Source organism: Lipomyces chichibuensis (genome assembly GCF_038497645.1).
Source record: "Lipomyces chichibuensis strain CBS 12929 unplaced genomic scaffold V1513scaffold_17, whole genome shotgun sequence".
Classification (NCBI taxonomy): Eukaryota; Fungi; Ascomycota; class Lipomycetes; order Lipomycetales; family Lipomycetaceae; genus Lipomyces; species Lipomyces chichibuensis.
In genome coordinates this window covers 51,631-64,172 of record NW_027117469.1, presented here as the reverse complement: position 1 = coordinate 64,172, position 12,542 = coordinate 51,631, and the positions used below count along the sequence as shown (strand labels likewise).

Sequence of the window (12,542 nt, the reverse complement as noted above, 5' to 3'; positions counted from 1 at the left end):
CATGACAAATCCCAATTACTTACCAATACCAATTGCAAAACAAGAACTATGTAACCAACCCTTCTACGCAGTCAGAAAGGAGGTAATTAACTGAGAGAGCGAAAGCCGTACCTGGATAGAAAGTACAACAATCTAGGAAACCGGGCGAAAGACAACACAGCGAGCACCGATGAACAAAGATCGCGGGCGGCGTCAGGGCTACGCAAACTCTTATTCGGTCGCCGTCGATCGGAGTTACCCCGATTATAATTTGTATTCTACCCCTTCCTGTTTTTGCCACATTTAATCATTAACCAATTCAACTTCAATTCAACTTCAATTCAACTTCAATCCTACAAGCTTCTCAATATCTTATTGATAGCAATTGCTTGATAACAGAGTAGCGCCACAAAGAAGATTCATATATATTACAGTGCAACCACACGCTCCGAATATCCAGCTGAATCTGGACTCCCTCATTTGTAATTACTCATTAGGAGATTAACAATTAACATTTTATACAGAGCTCACCATAGGTAGGGTGCCCAGTTGCCATATTCGCGGCGAAGACCGACGTCAGCGGGCAACGTATCCTGTCATTCAGATACCTGTCCACTTGCGTTTGCCCATACCTCTCCGCGAATATCATATTATGCATAACTCAGATTGTTATATGTACAACTTCGTACAATTAGAAACAACAATAACTCATCATAACATACATTATCTACGAGCACACTAAGATCACAATTAATTAACAGCTTACTTCTGTACTTATCACTGATAGTATCTTGGTTCGTCAAAGACATGATATCTATGCCCACGGACACCTTCGCCTCTAAACATGGCTGGATAGTGGTACTCCTTGGGCACCTGCGACTCCGGGATCTGGACGTTGCTCGACGTAGGATCAACGCCGACAACAAATTTGCCTGTCTGGATCTCTGTATCTGTAATCGTCGATCTACTTACACGAGCGTACGCGACACGCTTGATGTCCCTGTACAAAATGTACTCGCACCATCTGTCCCAATCTGAAGGGTCGATGTCGTGCATTCTAGACTTGTCGCTCACATACGTATTGTAGTTGCCCTCGAGAGGTTTGGTAACCAAATAACTCAGCAAAATCAGTGGATTCGAGCTGGTCGCCATGATCTCGGTAACACCAGCCGTCTGCAGCCGTCGATCTTCCACGTCCTCTTCTTGTCCGCTATGGAAGACAACGACATCGATTGGAGTGCCGTAGACATCAAGAGTAGCATGAATGGCCGGTGCAAGTTCACCGACAGGCGAGGGGAGCAGGTGATGTGTCGAGTTAAGGATCGGGAATTTAGACAATAACGCAGCACCCCAGGTATGCTTGTTGGGCCCTGGACCATAATCGGCATACATTCCCAAGTCTTCCGCAATCTGTTGCGTTACATCTCTGTTGCCCATGATAATACGCTGCGTGTCGGACTCGAGGAGACCTAAACCGACTATTACTATACAACTGCGTAATATAAGGCACCATTTAAATACTCACCAACAACATCAAGCTCAAGGTCCCGAATCGCGTCGCGCATTCTTACCTCGCTCGCCCACATATCATTATCCAGGCCAAAGTGAATAGTCCAAATACCGACAGTCATGAGCTTAGAATCAGGATTATACGGCTTAGGCGTCTCCGTAGACATTCTCTTATACGCAATAGAAGCGGCCAACGCAGATAGCGAAGTGAGAAAGATAAGAGCAAAAGAACGGACCTTGTAAAAGTTGATGCTGTTGCTCTTCGCACTCGAGCTACCACTCGTCGGAACCCTTCCAACGCCGTACACTCCCAAGCCAATAAGTAACATCGCGATGCCTAGGACGATATCGGTACGTTCACGTAGTAATGGCCCTCCAGGCACAAACGCGTAGGCGACCACCCAGACATGAGCAAGAACAAGGAGATCGTACACGAAAAACGCAAGTCCAAATGTACGTCCTGGGGCATGTATCGATGCCGACTCGAGGAATGCAGGAACAATCGACAGGAGGTATACCGTCAGAACTAGGCCACCAATATATCCAGTCCAGTTCTCAAAGCTGTACAGGACAGTAGCACCGATCGAACCGATAATAAACGCTCTCCAGCTGCTGGAAAAGGACCTGGCAACAACTCCGATATAGACTCCAAAAGCCATTGCAAAAATCGTAACCACACCGTGCGGGACGGGAAGTGGCCCGGTGACTGGATAACCGCTCCAGACCCAGTATGTCAAAGTGCTGGAATCAGACAAGAGAGAGTGCAAGTTAAAGATGAGACCTGCCAATCCACATGCAGACCAGACGAAGGATCCACGCCTCGAAGATGGGACAACATCAATTGCACCCGCCTGTGGCCGGGTAGTCAAAAATGCAGCTACAACACCAAGAGCAAGGCCGGTCTTGTTCCACCCACCATTTTCGTCATGCATGATGGGCCATATTGGGTTGTTGGCATAACATGCGAACTTCGCAATAACGGACAGAATAAATCCAATTGAAAAAGCAGTGGCCTTAGACAGACCCAAGAATGGTCTAGCAGTGACATTCCAAAATTCGATAGAAAGTGCAATTGTGCCAAACATGACACCGGCAGTTACTGTCAATAGTCTGTCGCTGGGACCAGGGACAAGATAAGCTGCTACACCAATGAGTTGACCAAGTTGGGCAATTTGAGGGAACTTAGCAAAGAGTTTTGTAGCGAATGGGAGACCAAGAAGCACTGGGGCAATGCTTGACAGAAGCGTGACTTCGTACCCGCTAATTCCCATATACCATAGTGGGAAGTCTGAATAATGAGTCAGTCGATTACTAACAAAGTCCATGATCATTCTTACACCAAATCAAGACTCCCAAGGACGTGAGAACAGACCAAAAGACGAACTATATTTTCGGTCAGCAATGCAAATTACTCATCGCAGAGAGATCAATCATACAGAGTTATACACGCTAATTGCGAATCTTAGCAATCCACCGATGCTGAATCCGGTCAAGAGGCCTGCATCTTTAACCTTGAGATCCCTTGAAAGTATTAGCGAAACCAATCTGATGATACTGGGACAGCAGTACTGACCTAGGTGACGACTTGCCTACAGGTGGAAATCTAAACAAGAATATGTGTATTAATATAGACAACAATCTAAAGCAAGACCCTCATATTTTTCATTTCATCATACAGCAAATTGCGGCACATACCCAGCTGTAATTCCATTCATATCTATAACTCTAATCTCAAATGCACTGAAATCAAACACTGAAACTGCATCATATGCGATATCGAAGAAAATCAAGGACCATTCACAGAACGCGTACGTCGTATAAGCTGTTATATACGTCAATATATCGACGGTAGTAGAATTTCGATTGCAAGTACGTACCTCCCGGGACGTGGTTGATTTTATGCTGAATAAAGAAATAGACAAGAGGGATAATCATGACGTAGAATGAGATGCCAAAGAACTTGCGCCATTTGAGTGCCGTGCCTGTCGCAGATATCTTGATGCCTCCGATGGTCCAAGGAATAGTTAACAGCATATAAGCGATCATAAAAATGTCGTGCCAATCATGATCATCTGTAGAGGTGATGTAAACTATTCAGGTCAGTGATGTTTACACAGCGATATTCAGCGTATTAACCTACCCCATCCACCGCAGGTGAATGTTCGTATTAAACCGACTATAGCGTGGACTTTTGGGAAAAAAGCACCAGGCTTTGCGTTCACAAGATACGTCAAAAAAATAAGAGCAAATCGTGGTCCTACAGTTCGGTCATTAGCCTCGGACAGAAATCGAATTCCATTCAGTCCGTACCGGCTGTGACTGCGATGAAGATTTGGAAAACACTTCGCTCAGGATAACGATCTCCGATAGCAGCAGAAACTGACGGAAACCTGGCCACAGATTAGATAATAGTCCTTTAATGCAATTTGATTAATTACTAACCATTCCTCTGGATATCCGTAGAACTCGTTGCGGACAATCTTATGAAAATGAAGGGTCATTCCCAAAACGAGTGCGCTCAGAAATGCATCTGTATGGTACAATTAGCATGCCAACAGTTAGAGCCATGTCCAATACCTACATCCTGCAAATGCAGTATGAGCATATGACACCCATTTGCCATTCGCCTACATGAGAACAAAAGTTAGCTGATTTACGGCGTCGCAATACATGGCGCACCTACGGAGGCCACGACAGAGCCTGGCTTGTTCCGCTTTTCCGATAAAGACGACATGATGCCACTTGACGCGGAATTTATCAGGCAGCCAATATCAGTACTCAATTGTGTGAACGTAAATGGCCTGGATATTCTCGATAAATGCAGTATACTATACGAAGCCACTCTGCATCGTGGTCGTTCCTGATCGGAGTGCCGAGGAAGGTCACTAAAGCCGCTCCACACAAATTGAGTTTGTGTAGTTCTTACCCGGCTTCGAATCTAACTCAGAATGATTCGGCCATATATTAGCCACAATTCCCTATCGGCACTGGCCCTACATAAAGTGTGCTGATTCAATAGCAGCTCTTCTGCGAATTGCTAGTTTGTTAATGATATCGGTGTAAGCGCAATGTCTCAAGACCTCATATACATGGCACTCGCTTTGGAAGAAGCGAAGAAGTGTGTTCCGACACCAACAGCTTTCTGTGTTGGCGCAGTTATTGTTCTCCCGAAAGATGCACAAGGAAATACAACAGATAAAGGTAAATAGTTCAAATGTGTAAATCGCTTCCTGTAGAATGGCATTTGTTATCATTTGCGGATGATAGCTCGGGGACGCGGACGGCCAGCTTCATGTTTATTAACTCTTCTCCGGGATCTCTCTTGCCAATCTACTTTTCATGCTCTAGATATCATAATATCGACCGGGTATTCGCGTGAATTACCTGGCAATACACATGCTGAACAGTGCAGTCTCGATAAGCTAGCAGATAATACGCGGCCTCCTCCAAAGTCAGCAGTGATATATACAACAATGGAGCCCTGCAGCGAACGACTAAGCGGAAATGTGCCTTGTGTGGACCGGATTATTGGCTCAGGGATATTCAAGTCTGTGAAAGTCGGTGTGATAGAACCAGATACGTTCATTAGGAATAATGTCGGCAAGCAAAAGCTGGATGCGGCCGGAATCCAGTATGTTCTCGTCAGCGGTTTGGAGAAGGAATGTCTCGAGGTAGCCACTTCCGGACATTGAGACGCGAAAAAATTATTTATTTGCGTCATGCACTATCTTAATATTGTACACCAAGGGGTAACTATTTTCACACGTTGTCCAAAAGACCCTGCATGAATCACCTCCAAGATTCCTCTATTTACAAAAAGTTTGTACTCGCTTTGCTGGCAACGGTGTCGGACCCTCCCCCCGGAATCCCAGCTTAATACATGTAACCTTTACACATGTCCCATACATCCTTCCTGAATATGCCATTTTCTTGTTTTTTCCTACTTTTCATTGAATGCACAACTGAAACCAGCATTGACCTTCATGCACATCTAACGATACCTTCATACTTTACAGATGGAAATTAAACGCCTGAATAATGATCGTTATACGATTTGCAGCTATCCTGCCCATAGCTCGTATATTCGGTTGAACCTATAGGCGTTTGTCGGCGTCGGACGCCCTACTCTGTTGACTTTTCTCTTTCCGTCGTCGTTGCTTAGATTCGTACTCATGCCATTCTCCCGCGATATCGCCAAGTCTGTATTGCGTTAGCAAGTCCTAACTGAATCCTTAGATTGAATAAACAGTATTGACGCACCCTGTTGGTCTTACGGGCTCCGGCGCCTCCTTAGTAAAATAGTCACTTTCCAAAGCTACTGCAGCCGACGGCCGCTCAGCTGGATCCAAAGACAAAAGCTGTGCTGCTAGTTCCAGGCCAGCGGGAGGAAGTACACTATAGATAATGAAGTTAGTGGTAGCTTTGGGAATGGAGTCTTGGACACCTCCTCACCTCTCGAACATCGACCGGAATTGCGATTCTCTCTCGCGTGATGGCTTTATAAGCTCGTACCAAGGCAACCTCTCGACGTCGGCCCAGTTGTCCTTGCTAGGAGTTCCCATAACATCATAAATGGCCTCCAGTTGTTGGATCTCATCCTGCCCTTGGAAAATGGCTCTTCGGGTGTATAGCTCGACCATTAGACAGCCCGCGCCCCACACATCCACAGCAGCACCGTATGCCGTCGCGCCGAGAAGCAGTTCAGGTGGTCGATACCACAGTGTAATCACTCGATTTGTGTAGTCTAATGTAGACTTATGCTTATTGTAGAATCTAGCCAATCCAAAGTCCGCAAGCTTGAGCTGTCCCGAGTTACTGAGAAGGATGTTTGAGCCTTTAATGTCACGATGTAGAACCCCTCGCTTATGAAGGTATGCCAGTCCCTCGAGTAGCTGCTTGAAGAGATGTTTGATATGCGCATGTTCCAACACAAAGTTAGGGTGGGTCAGAATGCCGCTAAGATCATGATCCATATACTCAAACACCATGTATACAGAACTCTTTTCGACCATCATTTCCAGAAGAGAAACAACATTCTCGTGCCGCACAGATTGGAGCAGCTTAATCTCTCGCAAGGCAGTAATTGGAAATCCGTCTCGCTCGGCTTCCATCCGGATCCGTTTCAGAGCCACCATCTCGTTCGTGAGGGTGTTGACCGCCTTGTAGACTTTACCGTACGTACCCTCGCCAACTTGAGCCTTGCGCTCGTATATTGACCCCGTACGTTCCTCAACCTTCTTCGTCCGCACAATCTCAGGTAGTGCGGGCGTATCATATTGCTTCTCTGCAGAATCTCGTCCATCCTTGCCGTTTGCAGCATCGCTTTTCTCGCGTTCTCGATCAGGGTGTCCATTTTGGGGAGCAGAATTCCCATTTTGTCCATCTCTCCGAAAACTACCTTTGCGGGAGTTGCTCTCTTTGACACTCGGAATTTTGAAAAATGTCTTCTTAAATCCCTTGGATGGTCTAGCCGGAGTGGCAGACTTGTCAGGAGAGCTCTTTGTTGTCCGTGAATTGAGCTGCCGTCCCAAAACCTGATCATCTTGCAGAGATTTACGCGGTGACTCTGCTGCTGCTAAAGTCTCGTCGTTTTCAGACGGTGCCACATCAAATCGAGTACGACGTCCTTTCTGTGCGGATGTAGACTCCAACAAGGTTGGGTGGCGTTTTTTCTGTTGCGATACGCTTGGTGAAGTAGACTCCTCCAGTGCTGGCTGGCGTTGTTTCTGTTGCGATACTCTTGGATCCTCAGGAGTGTCGTAACTGTATGCATATTCAGTGGGGCGGTCCTCGGTAGGTGGCGGTCGAGGAGGGAAATGGTGCCCACTGCTATAATATCCCGACCCGTTCACCGGAGGTAAAATAGTAGCTTCAGGAGGCGGTGGATGGTAGTCCTCATAAAATGGTCCTCGCGTGCGAGAGTAGTCTAGTGCACTTGTAGGAGTATGTCGATAATCGTGTGGTGGTGGATAGTATCCAGTGGCGTCGTACGAGGAACCTGACGAACCAAATCTTTTTTTGTCATATGTTCGCTCGTCGTATCTACTGTCGTACCGGGAGTCATCGTACCTAGCGTCATCCCTATCGTATCTTCTGTCATCATATCGCCTAGTCCCATAGTCATCAGATCGATCATCTGAGTATTCTGACACGGTTGCAGTTGTCACTTGAACTTCGCGCGAAGCCATATGACCATTGCTCAAGCGATTATTTGAGCTATGTGCATTAGCGCTGGCCATAGGTTCATGAAAGAAACGTATTCTGTCTGACTTGGACGATGTCTCTTGTGATAATCGGATCTGCGAGGGTGATGTGGCATGTCTGGAGTTTTGATTGTCGTGTCGATATTGGGCCGACGGCGTGGAATCCGCAAGATGATTATCATATCTCACTGTCGCACCATAATCAGTAGTCCGACTGCTGCCGCTACTGCTATCAAGTGGACCATTATTCTCGATTTCCCGCGGAGGCGTGTATCGGGACGATGACGTATATCGGCCTATGCTGCTAGATCGAACATCAGTAGCCGCACCTGCTCTCGCAGCCCACTCTTCGTCTTTGGATATATACCCATTTGGGTAGCGTTCGCGGTATTTGTCTCGAGAACCGGAGCTGACACTGCTTCTGCCGTTCCGGTCATCGTAATAATCATTGTGGCTCCGACCACCTGTTCGACCTGAGCTCTCTGTGTCATATGAAGTTGATTTGCGCGATTTGCCATAGTCATCATATGAACCGTGTCGCTGATGTGAGGACGTCGTAGACGTGTGTGCAATTCTCGGAGCCGTGGAAGCCGATGCTCGTGAGTGTGGACCATGCGGAGGGTATGATGGGCGATGTCGCGGAGGCGCTGGCGCCGGCGGTCGCCTGCGATAATCGTCGTGGCTAGACGAGTGGTGAGTACCGACCGGACTATGATCGTGCCTTCGTCGTTTGTGCGACGAACTGGTAGACATCGTCGCCGCTATTTGCCGGTAAAATGTGCAATAGTGCCGATGACGATATTCGTTAAAATTTGGCAAAAAGGACGCTTAGGAGATGTGTTGATGGATCAGGCCATATAGGCTCACTAAACAGTCCGGCAATTAAAGTTGTCTTCCTGTTATCTCATAAGAAAATATATTCTTTTTCGGTCGCGCTGAATCACCAAGGTGGCTTTGCTGATTGTTGTTGAGAGTTGGACAGGACCGCCGCCGGTGAAGGACACCGGAGATTTGGGACACGATTTTTGGAGCGCTCAAAATATTTTGAGATCAACTAAAGTTAACAACCCCTACACCCTGACCACAATTATATGTTAGGTCGCCTAGCTAGCTTCTTTGGATTGTGATTTCTACGAAAATGGAATTTCAGGCAATTATACTATGTGGACCAGGTAAAGGTCTGGAACCGTTGGTTTCGCCATTGTTGCCAAAAGCCCTGCTACCAATCGCTAATAAACCGATGCTTTATTACGCTTTGGAGTGGTGTCAGCGAGCAGGGTTATCGTGTATGTATGCAGGTCTATGGAATATATAGTACAATAATACTAACTTCAGTTTTTTGCAGCTGTCGTTGTGGTTTGTAGCTCCGGCGCGGAGCAGCCGATATCCAAGTATATTACACTCGGATACAACTCAATGCAAACAAGCAAGTCAATGAAGGTTGAGGTTGTTGCTCGCGATGGCGAAACTGGGTCAATAGTAAAAGCCCTCAAGGACAAGATCAAGGTATGTTTCTGAAGGTTCATTATGCCGATCGGGCAGTTCGGGCAGTGCCATTGCTAATTATTTGACATAAGCTCGACTTCATTTTACTGCCTTGTGATTTCATAACTGATCTGCCTCCCCAAACAGTTGTTGATATTCATAGAAATCAACCCTTAAAGACTATCGGCACTGGAATATGGTATAAAAATAGTCTAGACACAATGGACAAGCAGACATTAAGTATGCCATCTATGTCAATTACAGGATTCATACTGATGATACTCGCCAGAGCCTGACCTTACAATACACACTTCAATTTCGAATCCTCACCCTCAGCTGCTTGATATATATCCTCGGCCGAAAGCGAATAATCAATTGCATGTCCGAATGTCCATGTTGTGGGAGTATCCACAGGCTACAATATCTACATCCTTGCTCGAATCATCTATTTACGTGTTTTCTCACAAAGCCCTCGACTACGATTTCGGTGATGCAGATGCAGCCTCAAGCATTTCAGTCACTTCCGAAAAAGGAGGAGTTGGAGAATCTCTCAAGTGGAAAAAGCCGTGGACGTCTGTCGTTCGAGACATTGCTAGGGATTCATGGCGTCATGCCAAATCAGCAGATCGTGACAAAGTAGGCATATACGTGGTTCCAAAGGAACATAGCTTTATAAGATGCAAATCTGTGTCTGCTTACTTGGAGGCAAATCGATTGGTACGTAATATTTGACATTACTCTGTACAGGGCATACTGAGGTTACCATCCAGATTCTCAAGCAATCCTCTTATACTCTTCCTCCGACCACGGCGACAGCTAATGGGGCAGCGATCGGTCGCGATTCGTTGGTCGGAATTGGCACGGTCATGGAAGAAAAGACCAGCGTGAAGCGAAGCATCGTAGGAGCAGACTGCATTTTTGGTCGTGAATGCAGATTATCTGGCTGCGTTGTCATGGATGGGGTGGTTCTTGGCGACGGGTGCGTACTGAAAGTCGTTAAAGATTAATGAGAGCAATATTGACAATATAACAGCGTTCACTTGGATAATTGTATAATTGGTAACGGAGTTATTATTGAGGACAAGGCACGACTGGTTGGCTGCACTGTTGAAGGCCGGTATGTCGTTAGGAAAGCTACTCAGTCCAAGAATGAAATATTACGCGGCTACTCCGCCGAAGGGCTTCTTGATACCTCAGATGAGTATGAAGACGAAGGCAATGAGGGAAGTGATGAAGATGAAGATGAAGATGAAGATGAAGAGGAAGACGATGATGATGAAGTCGACGAGAATGACCTGGTGGAGAGTGAAGGTGAAGGGATTGACGTTGATGACGATGATCTTTTTGACCGAAGTTGATTGAGAGAACAGCATGAGAGTATAAAAGCATTCCATAATTGGCATTGTATAATACAACAGAATAAATAATATTGACCGATAATATACATGCGCATATACTAAAACTACAATTACATTTCTAGAGCTTTTAACACACTTGAGTAAAGCCTCCGCTGTAATGCTTGTTGCTATCTCCTATGGACTGCGGCAGTGCTGGTATTCGCAGAGCTCGCCCTTTGCAATCGTTCGCGCTCTCGCTTCCTCCTCCACTGTTCGACAAAACCAAGGCGTAAGAACTGCCCAGTACCTGGCGGCGGTCTTTCATCCATAATCAGCATCATCTCCTCGTACTCTGTACCTTGATGTGGTAGATCTTCATGCAACGGCCTCTTCCGTTTCGCATTAGTTGGTGGGTTCGGTGCATGAAGTCCACCATACTTATCTGGCATGGTGCCAAGAGACGGCTGTGGCTGTAGCATAGGAGGAATCTGTGGCAAGAAAACTGATTCGTCCGGGACCGATAAATCTAAACGAGGGACCGTTGTGGCTAAAATCTTCGACTCAAGCTCCAGTGCCCAAGAATCTGAAAATCGATTATTCGCGCCATCCAGTCCAGCATTGATATCATACCATATTGTAAGAGGGGTAGGTCGTAAGAGAGTTCTATATGTCTTAGGTTCTATTGTAGCCTGTGGAGTACTTATTGTTGTCGTCGTTGTCGTTGTGGTCGGTGTTGCCGTCATTGCCGACTGTGTGGATCCTGTACTTGCAGGTATCGATCCAGCTACTCTTTTTTCAGCCGCCGTCGCAGCACCTTGCTTTGCAGTTGGTTTCTTGTTTGTGGTATTCTGTGAATTGACTGCCACCTTAGCAGCTGCGGCGCTCAGCTTACCTTGAGCTGCCGACTTCTGTGGACCCTGGTCTTTTGTTGCTGAGGTCGCTGAATTAGCCGCACCTATCTGACTCTGGCTCGATTCTGATTGTGTGGAAGAAGGTGCTGGTACATTTCCTCTGTGGTCATAAATTTGTAATATTATGCATCCTAAATCGCGTGTTAGTTGAAAGCAAAATAGTTCCCCACCCACGTCTTAAACAATACCTTCATAGTATTGCACGCCAGCCTCTTTGAAGACTTCCACGGCGGCTGGAGGGATTTGCTCTAGTTCCACAAGCTCCAAAAAGTTCTACTAATATTTTAGTATTCAAACGAAACATAAAAGTCGAACTAATCGTACCTTTATCAGCGGACTGTTCTTTGGGATGATCGCATCCTGATTGATATCACATCAATATTGTCCAACGACAAGCGCAACTCAACCCATCACATCAGAAAATCTTATATACCTGATTGCCAAATCGATAATGAGTAGGGTGCATGTGAAATTCTATGCTTGGCGGGAAACCTTTGTACTTTTGGAGAATCTCCTCGCTAGTTTCAGCTAACAATACGTTAGGATCCCATTTGGACTATTGAGTATCCAGCACTCACCAAACTTGTACTCGGCCAGCGTCGGTCGCTTCCCTCCGGCCTTGTAAAATGCTTCATCATCGATTATGTGATTTCTCACAATAGCGTTTGAATTTGCATTCGCTGATATTGCAGATGCTGTTGAACTGTGATTCAATTGATTCTTCGCGGTCACGCTAGTTGATCCAGGTTTTCGCATAGCTAGATTAGTCGTCGGACTACTCGTCCCATTAGCCATGAGACTATTTTTCTGCGTGAGCTTTATTTTCTTGACGTTAGTGGTAGGAGTCTGCGCGATCGGATTGGGCCCTGACGGCGACTTCGCCGTCTTTGCCGCGCTCGCGTTCGCGCCTGTCGGTTTAGTCTTAGTAGCTGAAGCATTAGCAGGTCGCTGAGTATTGTTAAGCCCCGGAGGACGTGTCTTAGAGACCGTGGAGACCATTGAGTTGCGTCGGGAAGGGAAGGGCGGCTGGATAGTCTGGCTTACCGAACCGTCGTGATGATCTCAGTGTTCAGAGCTCCCGCAGGTCCCAAGAACGAAAACCCAAAAATGGCACAGTT

At 46.4% G+C, this 12,542-nt stretch overlaps 5 protein-coding genes across 5 annotated transcripts; 2 read left to right on the top strand and 3 right to left on the bottom strand.

Annotated features, from left to right (window-relative positions):
- Nucleotides 1-756: 756 nt before the first annotated feature.
- Nucleotides 757-4,222, bottom strand: V1513DRAFT_425417 (Frag1/DRAM/Sfk1 family-domain-containing protein; the record flags this gene model as incomplete). The annotated part of the gene is made up of 12 exons (XM_066896119.1): nt 757-1,448; nt 1,505-2,776; nt 2,826-2,871; nt 2,925-3,009; nt 3,062-3,091; nt 3,184-3,310; nt 3,366-3,578; nt 3,629-3,745; nt 3,799-3,878; nt 3,931-4,018; nt 4,070-4,115; nt 4,172-4,222. The coding sequence occupies 12 exons, from the start codon at nt 4,220-4,222 to the stop codon at nt 757-759; spliced, it is 2,847 nt and encodes a 948-aa protein (XP_066753341.1).
- Nucleotides 4,223-4,474: 252 nt separating this feature from the next.
- Nucleotides 4,475-5,390, top strand: V1513DRAFT_415156 (cytidine deaminase-like protein). The gene is made up of 2 exons (XM_066895807.1): nt 4,475-4,689; nt 4,837-5,390. Exons 1-2 carry the CDS (start codon nt 4,557-4,559, stop codon nt 5,178-5,180), a joined length of 477 nt encoding a protein of 158 aa, XP_066753340.1. The 5' UTR covers nt 4,475-4,556; the 3' UTR covers nt 5,181-5,390.
- Nucleotides 5,177-8,676, bottom strand: V1513DRAFT_415154 (kinase-like domain-containing protein). Its single transcript, XM_066895806.1, has 3 exons — nt 5,941-8,676; nt 5,749-5,883; nt 5,177-5,688 (listed from the first exon to the last, which is right to left on the bottom strand). The coding sequence occupies exons 1-3, from the start codon at nt 8,442-8,444 to the stop codon at nt 5,583-5,585; spliced, it is 2,745 nt and encodes a 914-aa protein (XP_066753339.1). The 5' UTR covers nt 8,445-8,676; the 3' UTR covers nt 5,177-5,582.
- A 153-nt stretch (nt 8,677-8,829) lies between these two features.
- Nucleotides 8,830-10,620, top strand: V1513DRAFT_469576 (nucleotide-diphospho-sugar transferase; the record flags this gene model as incomplete). Its single annotated transcript, XM_066900136.1, has 6 exons — nt 8,830-8,977; nt 9,037-9,197; nt 9,269-9,416; nt 9,466-9,893; nt 9,947-10,155; nt 10,210-10,620. 6 exons carry the CDS (start codon nt 8,830-8,832, stop codon nt 10,532-10,534), a joined length of 1,419 nt encoding a protein of 472 aa, XP_066753338.1. The 3' UTR covers nt 10,535-10,620.
- On the bottom strand, nt 10,562-12,501 carry V1513DRAFT_445266 (Spt20 family-domain-containing protein). Its single transcript, XM_066898084.1, has 5 exons — nt 12,003-12,501; nt 11,858-11,952; nt 11,749-11,784; nt 11,613-11,697; nt 10,562-11,555 (listed from the first exon to the last, which is right to left on the bottom strand). The coding sequence occupies exons 1-5, from the start codon at nt 12,421-12,423 to the stop codon at nt 10,702-10,704; spliced, it is 1,491 nt and encodes a 496-aa protein (XP_066753337.1). The 5' UTR covers nt 12,424-12,501; the 3' UTR covers nt 10,562-10,701.
- Between the last annotated feature and the right edge of the window lie 41 nt (nt 12,502-12,542).

Bases quoted from the DNA above. Each gene is read 5' to 3' on its own strand.
- V1513DRAFT_415156 (XM_066895807.1), top strand. From the start codon at position 4,557: ATGTCTCAAGACCTCATATACATGGCACTCGCTTTGGAAGAAGCGAAG. The intron at 4,690-4,836 runs GTAAATAGTTCA...TTCATGCTCTAG, and splicing joins AGGAAATACAACAGATAAAG to ATATCATAATATCGACCGGG.
- V1513DRAFT_415154 (XM_066895806.1), bottom strand. From the start codon at position 8,444: ATGTCTACCAGTTCGTCGCACAAACGACGAAGGCACGATCATAGTCCG. The intron at 5,884-5,940 runs GTGAGGAGGTGT...CATTATCTATAG, and splicing joins TTCCGGTCGATGTTCGAGAG to TGTACTTCCTCCCGCTGGCC. The intron at 5,689-5,748 runs GTGCGTCAATAC...AACGCAATACAG, and splicing joins GAGCCCGTAAGACCAACAGG to ACTTGGCGATATCGCGGGAG.
- V1513DRAFT_445266 (XM_066898084.1), bottom strand. From the start codon at position 12,423: ATGGTCTCCACGGTCTCTAAGACACGTCCTCCGGGGCTTAACAATACT. The intron at 11,785-11,857 runs GTATATAAGATT...GATATCAATCAG, and splicing joins ATTATCGATTTGGCAATCAG to GATGCGATCATCCCAAAGAA. The intron at 11,698-11,748 runs GTACGATTAGTT...AAATATTAGTAG, and splicing joins AGAACAGTCCGCTGATAAAG to AACTTTTTGGAGCTTGTGGA.